Source organism: Eutrigla gurnardus (assembly GCF_963514095.1).
Source record: "Eutrigla gurnardus genome assembly, chromosome: 24".
In the NCBI taxonomy this organism is placed as follows: Eukaryota; Metazoa; Chordata; class Actinopteri; order Perciformes; family Triglidae; genus Eutrigla; species Eutrigla gurnardus.
In genome coordinates this window covers 7498453-7511862 of record NC_139935.1, presented here as the reverse complement: position 1 = coordinate 7511862, position 13410 = coordinate 7498453, and the positions used below count along the sequence as shown (strand labels likewise).

Below are 13410 nucleotides of genomic sequence, written 5' to 3'. Positions count from 1 at the left end.
CAAAATGTGTCCACTAGGTGTCATTAAAACCCCGCATTAAATGTCTGTGAGGGGGAAACGGCTTGATACACACCTTTTATTAATTTCAAGTATTTTTGTCAATGGAAAACACCAATTTTCGATTTATTTTTTTTGGCACGTTGAAGACAATGTTTCATATTTTGCACATCTGATTGTAGTATGCTATAGCTCCATACTTGACCTGAAATGTGCTATGAATCAAACAAAGTCTAAAGCCTAAAACAAGTCTAAATAGCCCTAAGCTTAGAAGATGTTGAATAGTGAGTGTTCAATAGGCTACATGTCATATATGGTCTAATTTCAAATCTTAACTTAACACTCAGCCCTGACGGGGCTCGAACCCTCCGTCTGCTGATTGCCAATGACGTCCGAAGCACTGTGGTTCCATACGTTTGCTTCATGAGCTACCGCGCATGCGTCGGACCCTCTGGAGTCAGAGGACCATCCCGAGCGGGTTGGCGCCGCCCCATTCAGAGCGCTACCATGGCAACCACTGAGTTGAGAGTTGGGTGCTTCCCCTCGGCAGGTGTTTAACGTTCCACTAATGAACCTAGACGGAAAATGGCTGTTTTAGCTCAACAACAAGATACAACTCATCGTCCAAAGCGACAGTAAGTTGTTAAGTTCCATCGTTGAGAAGTTTTTTTCACGAGAAGCTGATAAAACTGCGAACTGTAGGTTTAAGTGTTTAAGTTAAGGCTAGCATAACGTTGACGCAAGTTAAATTAAGCTAACGCGTTTGCTGCTGTTAGCCACGAGTTTGCTGTTGTTAGCCTCGTGGCTAAGGTAGCACTTTGGTTTGCTAACGTGAAATAAGTATAGCTAACTGTCAATATTATATTAAAATGGTGTTTCTCGTCTGTTTTGATGACTGAATTCAGCTCACAAATGAAACACTACATACATATTACATTACGTTTTATTTGAATAAAAAGGCATCACACAGTGCCTTCAGATAGTATACAGACCCCCTCACTTTTCCACATGGATTTTTAATAATGCAGCCTCATACGCAGGTATATAAAATAGTATATATGTATATGCATACTTTAAATACTGTTGCATTGTGTTGGCTCTTGTATTCAGACTACAAATTCCTAAGTTTGCCAACATATTTTCCAACAAACACCCATCTCCTTGTCTGTCCTCCAGCCTTCTGTCATGTCTCTCATGAGGAGCCAGTGCTGACCTTTTTGCCAGGATGGAGGTGGCCTCCTCTGCCCCACAGATACCCCTCAGGAGTGGGACCCCTCTGCCTCTGAAGCAGCTGGTGGAGAGCAGGAGCAGAGCCAGCGCTCCAAATCCACTGGAATCAAGTACATACTCGCCATGACTTCTGATAGGATGCATTAACACTGTTTTCATACTGCAGTGATACTTACATTTTGTCTTTACATACATATGCTATACACTTGTTTTTCTCTCATAGAAATCTACGGAAAACTAAAAAGCAACCGCGTGATCCAAGCAGAGCCCCCAGAGCTTCACTTCAGTGGGTTTGAGCTGGGGAAGGATTACGTAAAGATCCTGGTGAGGAAACATTTTCAACATCCTTTAGATATTTTGTAAGAAAATAATATGAGTGCATAGATTGTTTTGATGTCAAGCTGTCTGTTTGGGTGTTGTGGTAGCAAAGGTGTGTCTTTTAATGTCAATGTTTGGTGAGAAAGGTTAATACATCCTAGTAAAGAATTAAACTGTAGAAATCCTATCCCATCATAAATTCATCTGATTTCCATCGAGGCAGAATTAGATTGAACTGAATCAGTGCTGATTCAAACCCACATATGCTTGATGAAGCACTGTAGACTGAATGTAAACCAGCAAGAGTATGACATTTTCTTGAGTGCACTTAAATGAGAAGGGAAATCTTTTTTCTCCTCTTCCTCTCTCTCAGAAACTAATCAACATCTCATCTGAAGTCATGAATATTCATATCCTCCCCACCCAAACCAAGTACTTCCAAACAACCTATACCAAAAAGGTATGTTGACTTTTTTATCCATTACAACTAACTGACCTCCCTGTAACACCGTAGCTCCACTTGTCCATTAGTGCAATCAGTCGTTTCTAGTGATTAAAGCCCGTTCCATCTGCTTTCCATCCAAGTATCGACTCATCCCGGGCCTCGCCTACACTCTGAAGGTCAGGCTCTGTCCCGACGAGTGGCGTTACTTCTACGACTGCATTCGGGTTCACTGCAAGGTCAGGATCCACTGTGGATGCCGAAGCCACGAGAAACTGCTCTTAACTTATTTCTTTTGATCATGCGAGCCAATGTTTCCTTTGAGATCTCTCATCCGTCGTCTTCTCTCTCCGTCTTGTTCAATCAACCCACCTACACTCTCACTAAGGGGGAGGAGAACCTGTTAATTCCAGTTCACGCTTACCCCGTCATCGACAGCCTGCGCATCCCTCCCCGCGTGGACCTCTCAGCCGTACCACTTGGACAAAGGTGTGTGTGTGTCACCCTGTCGTCCAGTATGTGTGCTTGGATCCTCAACGGGCTGTTTTTTTGACCTCCCATCTGCCCGAGGGCTTGTCTGTCTCTTTGCATTCTTCAACACAACCAAGCATGCTTCCATTCCCCCCCGTCGGTGCCGGATCATCATCTCCTTTTTCTTTCCACCTGTCTGTAGTGTTTGTCATGCTATTCCTCTGAGATGCAGCTGCCCCATTGACTTCGAGTTCCAGGTGTACGTTGTTCAGCCCCACGAGGCCTTCTCCATCCACCCCCTTACCGGTATGTGCAAGTGCAATAAGTTGATTTAACAGCAACCTGCCGTTTTCATTGCAGCGCACGTGATTTCTACAGTGGATTTTGTGTCTCGTTTGCATTATATTGGATTATTTACCGAATTTAAACATTTGTTCTTAAAGTAGAATGGACAATCGTTTGCTAGCAACTCGCTGGTGTCTTACTGCAGAAGAAACCCACATACATTCATCCCTGTCGTTGGTTGCTCTTCCAGGTGTGATACCGGCCAATGGCGAAGAGAGGATCATCGTGACCTTTAGCCCTTTCCACTATGAGACTTGTCAGGTCACCATCCAGCTCATCATCTCACAGTTCAACACCAGACCCTACCTTTGCACCATCACCGGGAGCTCCGCCCCTCACCTCGCCCTCAGGTAATGAGAGCGGCTATTTGTTGTTTATTTTGTATTTGACAATGTGACAACTACCTACCTCCAGCCTCAAACGTTCACGTTTCTCATTGCCACTGTAGATTATCTGACACGTTTGGAAAGGGAGGGGTGTGACGAGGGCGATTCACGCGCTTGCAGTCTCACCGCTAGATGCCATTAAATCCTCCACGCTGCCTCGTTAATTGACAGCCCGTATTGCAGTGTGAAAATAAATCAGGTTGGCCTTAGTTCTTCCCCATGGTGCTTCAGTTAGAAATGAAAAGTCTTAATGATGGTGTAAAATAACCTTCTCTTCTCTCTGTCCATTAATGATAACAGATCTCGGTTGTATATATGTGCAAACTAATTAGCAAACTAGCTGGTCCATTTTGGGGTTAAAGCGTGCACCCAACTGGATTCAACCAGAAAATGGGCTTGTGTGCCGATTAGCAGTTCCCATTTGTTTATTTTATTTTTTCCCCAGCCAGTGTGAAACCTAATGTTTCACTCTGTTCCCACGAGAAAGATGGTGCCATCCATCACACAGCAGCAGCTCCATCCACCGTCTTGGTGTTATCTCGGACGGAAGTTAATAATTCATGAAAATGGCTCGCTGGCTGGTGCTGCGATATCAAGATGGATATGCCTTCCGATGGATGTTTAGCATATTATAAAACATTCTCCCTCTGTTTGTGGTTCCCTGCAGTGGAACTAAATAAAAAATGAGATATGTGCTATTGAAACATTAAGAAATATACGCTGGAGCCAATGTTTTTCTAGTGAGAATCAACGCTTGATACTTGCTTGTTGCTTTAGTGTCCCCTGTCTGACATTTCTGATTTAGATCAAGGCTTCACTTAAAATAAACACGATGAGTGATGTAGCATTTTCTATTAATCTAATAACAATCCTAAAATAAACACAATACTTTTGACCTGATGTCATTATAGAGATGCAGCACCCGCAGGAAACAAAGGGGCGTCACCTGCAACCCAAGTCCCGCCTCGAAGTAAAACCAAGTCCAGGTCAGCCAGGGATGGTGACAAAACAAAGGTAGTATGTTTTAGTCATGTCTTCTTATTTACAGTGATGTAATAGGGATTAAAAGGTTAATGAATTAATTATTATGCTTACAATAGTTAAAGGAGGCACTCTTTCTCCTTCATGAGAAATAATGATGTGCTTATTCTTTTATCTCCATTCATTTTCACTTAATTTTAGATAAGGAGAAGAAAAAAAAAATCTTTTAACTGTTTTTTTTTGCTTGCATGCACCTTTTTTATTCCCCTGATCTAAAAAAAACGATTCAACTCGGAACCTTTGTAGTTTTGGTTCCACATTTCCCTTGTTTTTAGTACCGGTACCTCGTAGTGCCTTGGCAGTAAAACAATAAAATGTCTTCCTCTGTTTTTCCTCTAAAATGTACTACCTTAATCTCTGATATCAGCTCCTTAAGCCATTTATTAGTTTTATCATTTGGCAGTTATATGACTTTCGATGTCCTTCATTCCTTGCTGTTAATTTGTTCCCCGTCCTAGACGTTGAGCGATAAGGCGAGCGTGGAGCCCGGCCCGAAGCCTCCACCAGACGTCTGCACCCCTGCAGGGGTGGCAAAGATGCTGATCAGCGACGCTGATAAACTGAGCTCCAAATACCTGAGGGAAGGTAGATGTCTCTCTTTGAGTTGTTGTCGGGTTTCTCGTGATTTCACCTCTGCACACCCGTTGACGTATCTAATGAATCAGTGTCGTGTCCGTGTCCCGTTATATTCTGCTTTTGCACGGTATCTTTTCAATCATGGACATTTAATTTCAGCCATCTCCTGTGGAAGCACAGTCGGTCTGCAAACCAGGCAGATGAAGGAGGCCCTGTTCCTTAAAAAGGTTCAACAAAACGTGGAGGAGCAAGCCAATCAGCTGAGCTGGTAGGTTGAGTCGTAATACCAATATTGATTACCAAATTATTTTTGTTTTTGTTTTGACATTCTTCAAATTATTAGAAAGCTTCTTGTTTTGGATGTAGAATTAGTAGATTGTTCTAATATGTTTTCACAAGAGAGCTTGCTTTTATCGTCCCAAATAATTAATCAGGAAAGGTCATCTTGGCAAGGAGCCCATGTCGGAGCACACCAGGAGGCAGATAGCAGAGGAGAGCGAGATTGCACGACATGAATACATGGTAAGGTTTTTCACGCACCACCTGTCCCTATAACTTGAGCCTTATTTGTTTGCCTGTGTTTGGTTACATTTTGGCTAATTGGCACTATTAAAATGATGGCCGAATATACCCAGACAGCTGTCATTGGATTGGTTTGATAAAACAAAAGAATAAATCGCTTAAAACTTGATGATTCTCAGGCAATGTTTACGGCCCCATGTTGGCCGTGATATAGTTTTGTTGACAAGAATTGGGAAAGTGACATTAGTCTTGTCATTGTCAAATGATTTAGTGATTCCTTGATTCCTATAAACAAAGGAGACCGTGCTCCACAGGATTAGTTGTCATGGTTGCTGCTGTTTGGCAGAATTACGACATGCCCCATCAAGCTTATTTCTTCTTGTGACAAAGACACTGTTGCTGCTTCAGCCAAAGGATTTCAAAGCATCCTTACTATAGAACACATAGGATTTAGCAATAATAGAAAGAGCAGCCACATGCCACTCTCCCTTTACACTGCAGCACTTTTTAGCAGACTCCTTGCCGTTTCCTTTATCATGTGAATTGATTTTGTTGTAGGTCAAAAGGGGAGATGTGTGGCAAGAGGAAGACTTTGCTGCCGGACAGCCTCAACTTTCCTCCAGACGGGTGCTGTGTGAATCAGGACAGGTAAGAATTATTACAGGTATATTCCCCCCCGTGTGGGTTACTAAACCAATCCTTCCCTAAATATCTCTCCACATCACAATCTGAAACTAATCTACCTCAACTGAAGTACTACCAATGTCCAGTATTTGGTGTAATACGTCTCCACCAAGTCATAAAATCTTTTTTGGAACTTCTGGCTCTCATCTGGAGACAAATTAATCTGTTGCTTCTGCAATTAAATTCCATATAACATTCACATTACCGTCTTTTGTCTCCTAAATACTCGTAATTGTACTTGCCAAATCAGATGCCAAATGAGACTCTAAAAGTCATCAATAGATGGGTTTCTAACCCCTTCCAGGCCCCAGAGGGAGCCCCGTCCTTTCAGTTCTCCTCCAGCGTGCAGTGGGAGTTGAGACAAAGAGCCCTCAGACGGTTCCGGCAGGCAGCACGCAAGGTAAACACATCCAAGGCACTGATGTGCAAATGTATGCACCGATGCATCACACACCCCTGTCCCTGTAGTTGAGCCATGTGTGCAGTTTTCACACTACATGTATAGTTATTTCCTGGGTAAATGCAGAGGAATCTTAAAGCCACAGGAGGAGCATGCTTCTCTTTTCACAGTAGCATCATTTTTTATTTAATGTTATTAATGATAAAGTTATTTTCCTGTGAGCAGACATTAGCCAGGTGTATGCTGGGTAACGGAGTAGCTTTAGACCCAAAGAGGTGAACGAGCAGTGACTCTGGTAAAACAGTTCTGTCCCCTCCCTCCCAGATCGTGATGCGATGCCGCGCGAACCGGAGACTGACCTGTTTGAAGAAAGTGCCGAGCGGTTTGAGGAACTTGCCCGTGGCAAAGAAAGGTTTTGATTATCCTCTAATCTCCTCATTCAGAAGTAATCTCATTATGCCATGTCACCAAAGCATGCTTAATTGAATTAATGGCTCGAGGTGCAATTAAAATCCCCTCCGGTAATGATGAGCTACTTGCATGCATACGTGCTACAGGGATGGAGCTATTTATGGGTCATAGTTTGAATACTGCAACATTTCTCTCTGACCCTCACCAATAATCTGTAGATTTTTAAAAAATATTTGCTGTTTCACCTTTTTTTCAGTGGAAAAGGAGACGACCTGTGAGCCGAAGATCTCGCCGGACGCCGTCTTCCCACTTTCTTTCCCCGGTTTCTGTCCCGACGACCCACTTGTGAGTCCAACTGTAGAAAAATGTGGAGATTCCAAGCTGTTAGTGTAAAATAAACTTGTCATCAGCAGCCTATCAACAAAACAGCTGAGCCACTTCTTTGCAAATGTGTTTGTCTTGTTGAAGCCTCTTACAATGAAGTCCTAACTACCTCAATGGGCCCTGACATATGAAAAGTGAGTGCAGGCAATCGTCCTGCACATGAAACAATTTCCATTCATGATTCCCCCTGAAAGATGTCTTTGATGTCGCTGTGGAATCAAAGAGGACGCTCGGCAGCCCACACTTTGATTAAATCTCTCATTTTCCTGACGCCCCGCGGAGAAAAGGTCTGCGTTCACTTGAACAAATAACGCCGTTTGTCTCCGTGATATTTGCAGGCTGGCGGTAATTTGGCGGCGGCGCCGCCTGTGGATCCCGTCGACGTGACTCTGGCGACGCGTATTCCTTTCTTTAAGCTTCGGGTAGGTGTTTGCTGCTGCACCTGGTCATTTGGACAGCACACTAATAAATCAGCAGCAGCTGGAAACGACTCAAGTACATTTACTCAAGCGCTGAAATTAGGTGCAATTCTGCTGCACTCTATTTCATGCCACCTTAAGAAATATTGTACTTATTACAGACTCCTAATATGGGAACCACTACCTAAAGCACTTTAAAGTAGCTTCAGTAGCAAAACACCTACTTACATAAAAAAAATAGCAAATTATATATTATTCAGTCCTGATCACCACTACCAAATACTAAATCTTTTTTCACAATATTATCTACAGTTTTTTTATGGAACAAATGAAACGTACGAGTATTTGATCGTAACTTGAAAGGGGTTCCTCAATGGTAGTCTCTAACAATATTCTTTGTTGGTTTTGTCACTCCAGGTTTCACTCCAGTCATACAAGCCAGTATCAGCCTGGGATGCATTAACCTCCTACACTCCCACTACGTTGGCCAGACCACTTCGCACTGGTGCTCCGGTATCTATGCAGCACAAAAACATGTAGATTTCACAAATAATACCAACCTTTTTATTAAATGTCTCTCTCGCTGCGTTGCCACTCTTAAAGCTGGTGCCCAATGAGGTCGGAGTGCAATCTTCCACTGCAGCGGCGCCCAAAGCACGGGAGGAAGGGCAGCATGAAAAGGAAGAGGAGGATGCGGAGGCTCTCTCTTTCAGTGCCCCTGAAGCTCTGCTCAGACCTCTTCCAGCAAATCCACTCCGAATCTTTGTAAGGCTGCCGTTCATCAGGAATAAAGTGTTTCAGTACATATTGTTGTGTATAAGTTGGTGTTATTTGTCATGCATGTTAGGACCCAGCTCCAGGCCTGCAGACCTACAAACCCGCCCCCAAATACCTGGAGAGTGACCTGGAGTTCCACCTCTGCCCTCTGCCCCGGTGTGTTACTATGCTTTAAGACATTTGAGAATGGAAAGATAGAGATTGTTCCTTGACCAGACACTCAAAAGAAAGTTTCTCGTGCAGGTATCCAACCCCCGAGAGCAAGACGTGTGGCGGACGGACCCGAACCCCACACACTCAGAAGTCTCTGGACCGCGAGGTAAGTTCTCTTCACAGACATCTTCTACTCTGTGAGTGTCTTCAGGAGGCTTGAAGCACGTACCGTATCACTTTGATCATTCTTGGGATATACATTGAGGCATTTTACTGCTGGGCTGAAGGCTGTTACTTTTAAAACAGACTTTTTTTGAAGTCCTTTCAGTTGGAAGTTAAAAGGACGGCTCAGATTGAAGATGAATATAATTTTTTTCTGAGAGCCTTTCTTTTAAGTAGCTAAACTATGTTTTGCAGCGTTGCTCTTGTTTTAGATCCGATTGTGACGATGGCTTTTTTTTGTAAAACAGGAAGTGATCACCGGGATCATGACATGGAAGGATTTCGATTCCATCGCATCCAAGTGTCTGTCTAACCACCCTGCCCTCGCCGGTGACTGCGCCCTGCACAGGTAGGTCAGAACCAAACTTTATCAGCACGTCCATGTCAAGTTGTACCAGTCTCTACATCGTGTTCGAGCGTCTTCATACTGATAGCAGCTAGAAGTGAGTGGCTGCTCCCTTCCACTGTCCACATCTGTCTCGACTGTGGAAGAATTTGAACTTATTCATTGAAGCTGCTCCAGCTTTGAACATTGTCCGCATTTTTTATACAGTATGAAGTCTCTTTTCCCCCAATAACACCCAGTAGCCAGTGATTGACCTCTTGATCTAACGCTGTAGACGTACTGAGATCCTTTACATGTTGAAAGTTTCTAAGACTCGAGCTAACATTACTTCTTCAAGAGCGGTATTACAGAAAGTTCTGACACTCTGACACTGATTTAGGATTTAGCTTTGTTGCGTTTTTATGTATCGGGGCAGAGCAATAACCCTACTGCCGATATTACGAATGAGGGTTGATGGTTTTGGTCCGGCTGCTCTTCGTTGATTGCGTCAGCAATCAGTACAATCGTGTATTTATTTTTTATTTTTTTTGGCTGAAAGGGGTTTTTGTTTTTACTGCAGTGATCTGCCTTAGTTTCACTTGCTTGACTTATTTCTCAGGTAAATATGAATTTCAACCCCCGTCTCGTATCAAATCTACCATTTGGTCCATCTTGCTTGTAGCACTGTTTCCTCGAGTGGAATCCTTTCCGCCTGTGCAGAATCTAAGAGCCCAGTCTTCACTCGCACTGTGAAAGAATGATTTATTCAGTCTCCAGCCTTAAATGGACAGTGAATAAATGATGATATTTTGATGTAGCGTATTGGTGAACACAGCGTGGGGCTGTCCCATGTGGTTGCACCGCGTGCTTCTCCGTGAACCCTTGTCACAAGGAATCCCACTCAGGTACGCCAACCGCTCCGACCCTTTTCAGGAAACGAATCTCATGTATGCTGTAGTTTGGCTCATGTAATAGAGATGCTGTAGTTGCCGAGCGACTGAAACCATGTTATCCTGTGAGATCTGAAACAATTTCAAATCCTCATTTGACGAGACGCCCAAGTAATTTGGGCAAACACCGCTCACATGACTTACTGGGGAACGCGTGGGCTTGAGTCCGACGACTCGGTTACAGCCTTGTCTCCTCACCTTACCGTCTACTTCCCCTTTCTCCTCACCTTCTCCGCGTTACATAATCAGACGCCTGCCAAGGCAAAGCATCTTTTCTTTATGCCTGTCAGCACTGATCTGCAGGATAACTGTAGATATATTCCCCTTTTGTCGTTTTCTCCGAGCTCTCCTCCTCGTCGTTATTAATTTCTCCATCTCTGCCTCGGCGGTTGCACTCGCAGTCTCTCCGGTTATCTCGCAGACACAAACAATAGGATTTATGTCAGGTGGCAGTAATGGAAGATAAGAGTGGAGTTGACAGCTGCTCGACAGCAAGAGACGTATGTGTTTTGCTTCTGCAGTATGTGTGAAGGATTGTGTTGAGACACCCTTTAAAATAGGAACTCTCCGGATCCGACTGCAAGCCATTATACAGGAGGTTAATTAAAATGGTAATTTTGTCATTTAGTATTAAATCATTGGTTGCAGCACACCACTCTTTTATAGCATCGGCTATATTTAGAATGCATCCGAGGACTGTGTGGAGAGTTATCAGCTGAATGTGCAGTTTTAGGAGTTGGTGGAGACCCAAAACGGAGGTAAAATGCAGCGAGTAGAGACTATATCGGTATGTAGGATGAAGGAATCCATGACCGGCGGATTGTAATAGTTTGTCTACAAATGGTACTCAAATTCAAAAAGAGGAAAGGTGATTCTGATTTGAATAATGTCTCAAAATGACTCTGTATACCCAAACTGTGCTCCAATGTTCCCGTTTCGTGCCCATGAGTTGTATCAGCGATCACTCTGGAGGTCTTTTATCATTCCTGTTCAAACTGCGATTTCAAACGACCCTCGGCAGTCCCTTTCATCGAGGCGGGACGGAGCGAGATATCTGCCCATCATCTCGATTCGTCCCCCGTGTGGTCTGGCTCTTCAGGGGAAAACGCAGTGTGTGTGTCCCCTGTAGGTCCGTCGACTACAGCGCTGACATACTTCCACTCGCGGCCCCTCCTCCTCCTCTCACCGGCCCTCCCGACGACCCGGCACCAGGACCGGACCAGACGTAAGCACATGCAGCATCTCCTCTCGCGTTTAGAAGCGTTTCCCTCCTCAGATCGATGCTCACATTGTGTTTGTCCATGTTCAGGTGCGAAGACTCGAGAGTCCAACTAACGCCGGAGATGATCAGAGCGGTGTTCTTGTCTGCAGAAGCTCTCGTCTCCAATAGCAACCTCACCATAGGAACAACAGTCAGGTGAGTCTACTGGCATTCACGTGTTACTCACTCAGATTACTCACACATGCACAATCAAGAAGAGGTGCTATTTGGTTTTAGAGCCCAATGGTTGCCTAGTTACATGGAGGAAACGAGTCCTATGCACTAAATTAGATTAATGTTCAAGAAACATGTTAATGAACGTGTACGCATTGTTTCTGGGGACCAGTTTAATCTCACATGATGTATTTGTTTCTTGTGAATGTAGGCTATGATTTGAGTCTGGAGAGTAACATCTTGTAATAATATTCCCCCCCTTTCTAGCGTGGTATTTCACTGTCATTGAAGAAAATGGGTCTACTATGTAATAAACCTTTTTATAACGTATATGACTTACATGTTCCAAATGTATTACATTAGTATTTTCAGCTTTTTTAGAGGGACATTTTGCAATATTTTCAAGTATTTTATGACGTGGCAGACATCTAAACAATCAAGAAAGACATGTATTTGTATTTTAATGCTGTGTCTCGACATGTCAGGGTCTAATTGTACCATATTTTGACACTTGAATACACTGTGTGTCTACTAATACAGGATTGTGCTAATTAGAAACTAAAAATAAGATTTCTTTCCTTTGAGTCTATTATGAACCATCATGAACAATACTGGTTCTTAGAGCTTAAATGGATCATGCTTTTGCTGCCTTATGGTGAACGCTGAATCACACTCTTGTTTACCAGTCTGGTCTTTTTTTGAAGGGTTCTAATTCCTCCGTTGTTCCATCTGTAACGCCTAATGGTTCTGTCACAGGCACCAGAGGGAGCTTGAGATGGAGGCGACCTACAGGTCTGAGCGCAACCAGATGGGGAAACGAGTGACGGCCAGGCTGAAGCAGCTCGCCGGCAGCAAATCACCAGGAGAGGACTGTGCATAGACACCTGCAGAGACACACAACCGCAGTACTCCAAGTACTCACCTTTCCAAGACCACATTGTGCCACTTCTGCAGAATGAAACCCGGTTACTTCCTCGCCCACGTAGACGTCTCCCTCCCACCACCTCCAAATTACCAGCAAGCTCTCCTCCTGTGCTTTTGTTATCCCTCCACCCACACGGATCCAGATATAAGCACAGCGACAGTATATACTAAGCTACATCACACTCACGTAAACGTGTTAATTCTGCATGTATATGTTGTAATCTGTAACCCCTGTTTAACTGTGTTGTCAGGATTCTGGTTCTTTGGCGACAATTAAATGTGATCCAAATGTCATGATGAGTCTGGACTGTGGTTTTGTGGTGAGATGTCCATCTTTTGAAATGTTAATCGAGGTTAAAAAACAAAAAGGAGCACCCGTATTCTAATTTCTGCTGTTTGAAACCATGAATCTACTGTATATAGTATGTGTCTGCTCTCACCCCTAGAGGGAGCTCTGACTCTGGTTTTTACAGGTGTGTGTGTGTGTGTGTGTGTGTGTGTGTGTGTGTGTGTGTGTGTGTGTGTGTGTGTGTGTGTGTGTGTGTGTGTGTGTGTGTGTGTGTGTGTGTGTGTGTGTGTGTGTGTGTGTGTGTGTGTGTGTGTGTGTGTGTGTGTGTGTGTGTTGTAGAAAAAGAGTGTGAATTGACATTGCTTATTTGAACTCCCTCCTACAGACACTGTTTAATATAAAAAGGTCAGATTTAGCAGACATGGGGTTGGACCCACACACACTTACTAAAGCCTGTAGCCAAACATCTTCACTATCAGAACACAGTGGTGTGACAGTAAAGGACGGAGCTGCTGCTTTTCACTGCCTCTTTAACAAACAAACTAGTGATGCATGAATTGGATTCTTAACGCTGATGTCATATATATAGTTTTATTCTCCCAGGTCTCAACCTGGAATCCAATTTATGGGACTCTATAGCTCCATATTTAATTAAAGCCACAGGAAGGGTGTATGCATTGAATAAGTAATACAGTGTAATAATAGTAAC

General features: G+C 43.6%; 1 protein-coding gene across 1 annotated transcript; it reads left to right on the top strand.

Moving 5' to 3' along the window:
• The first annotated feature begins 527 nt into the window (after nucleotides 1-527).
• cfap221 (cilia and flagella associated protein 221) lies at nucleotides 528-12695 on the top strand. Its single transcript, XM_084004028.1, has 25 exons — nucleotides 528-632; nucleotides 1174-1337; nucleotides 1451-1551; nucleotides 1919-2005; nucleotides 2131-2226; nucleotides 2376-2476; nucleotides 2661-2764; nucleotides 2994-3153; nucleotides 4101-4203; nucleotides 4689-4815; nucleotides 4966-5074; nucleotides 5241-5328; nucleotides 5887-5976; nucleotides 6317-6412; nucleotides 6737-6824; nucleotides 7080-7168; nucleotides 7546-7629; nucleotides 8044-8139; nucleotides 8230-8391; nucleotides 8474-8559; nucleotides 8647-8722; nucleotides 9027-9127; nucleotides 11183-11278; nucleotides 11363-11470; nucleotides 12245-12695. The coding sequence occupies exons 2-25, from the start codon at nucleotides 1223-1225 to the stop codon at nucleotides 12366-12368; spliced, it is 2487 nt and encodes an 828-aa protein (XP_083860154.1). The 5' UTR covers nucleotides 528-632; nucleotides 1174-1222; the 3' UTR covers nucleotides 12369-12695.
• The last annotated feature ends 715 nt before the right edge of the window (nucleotides 12696-13410 follow it).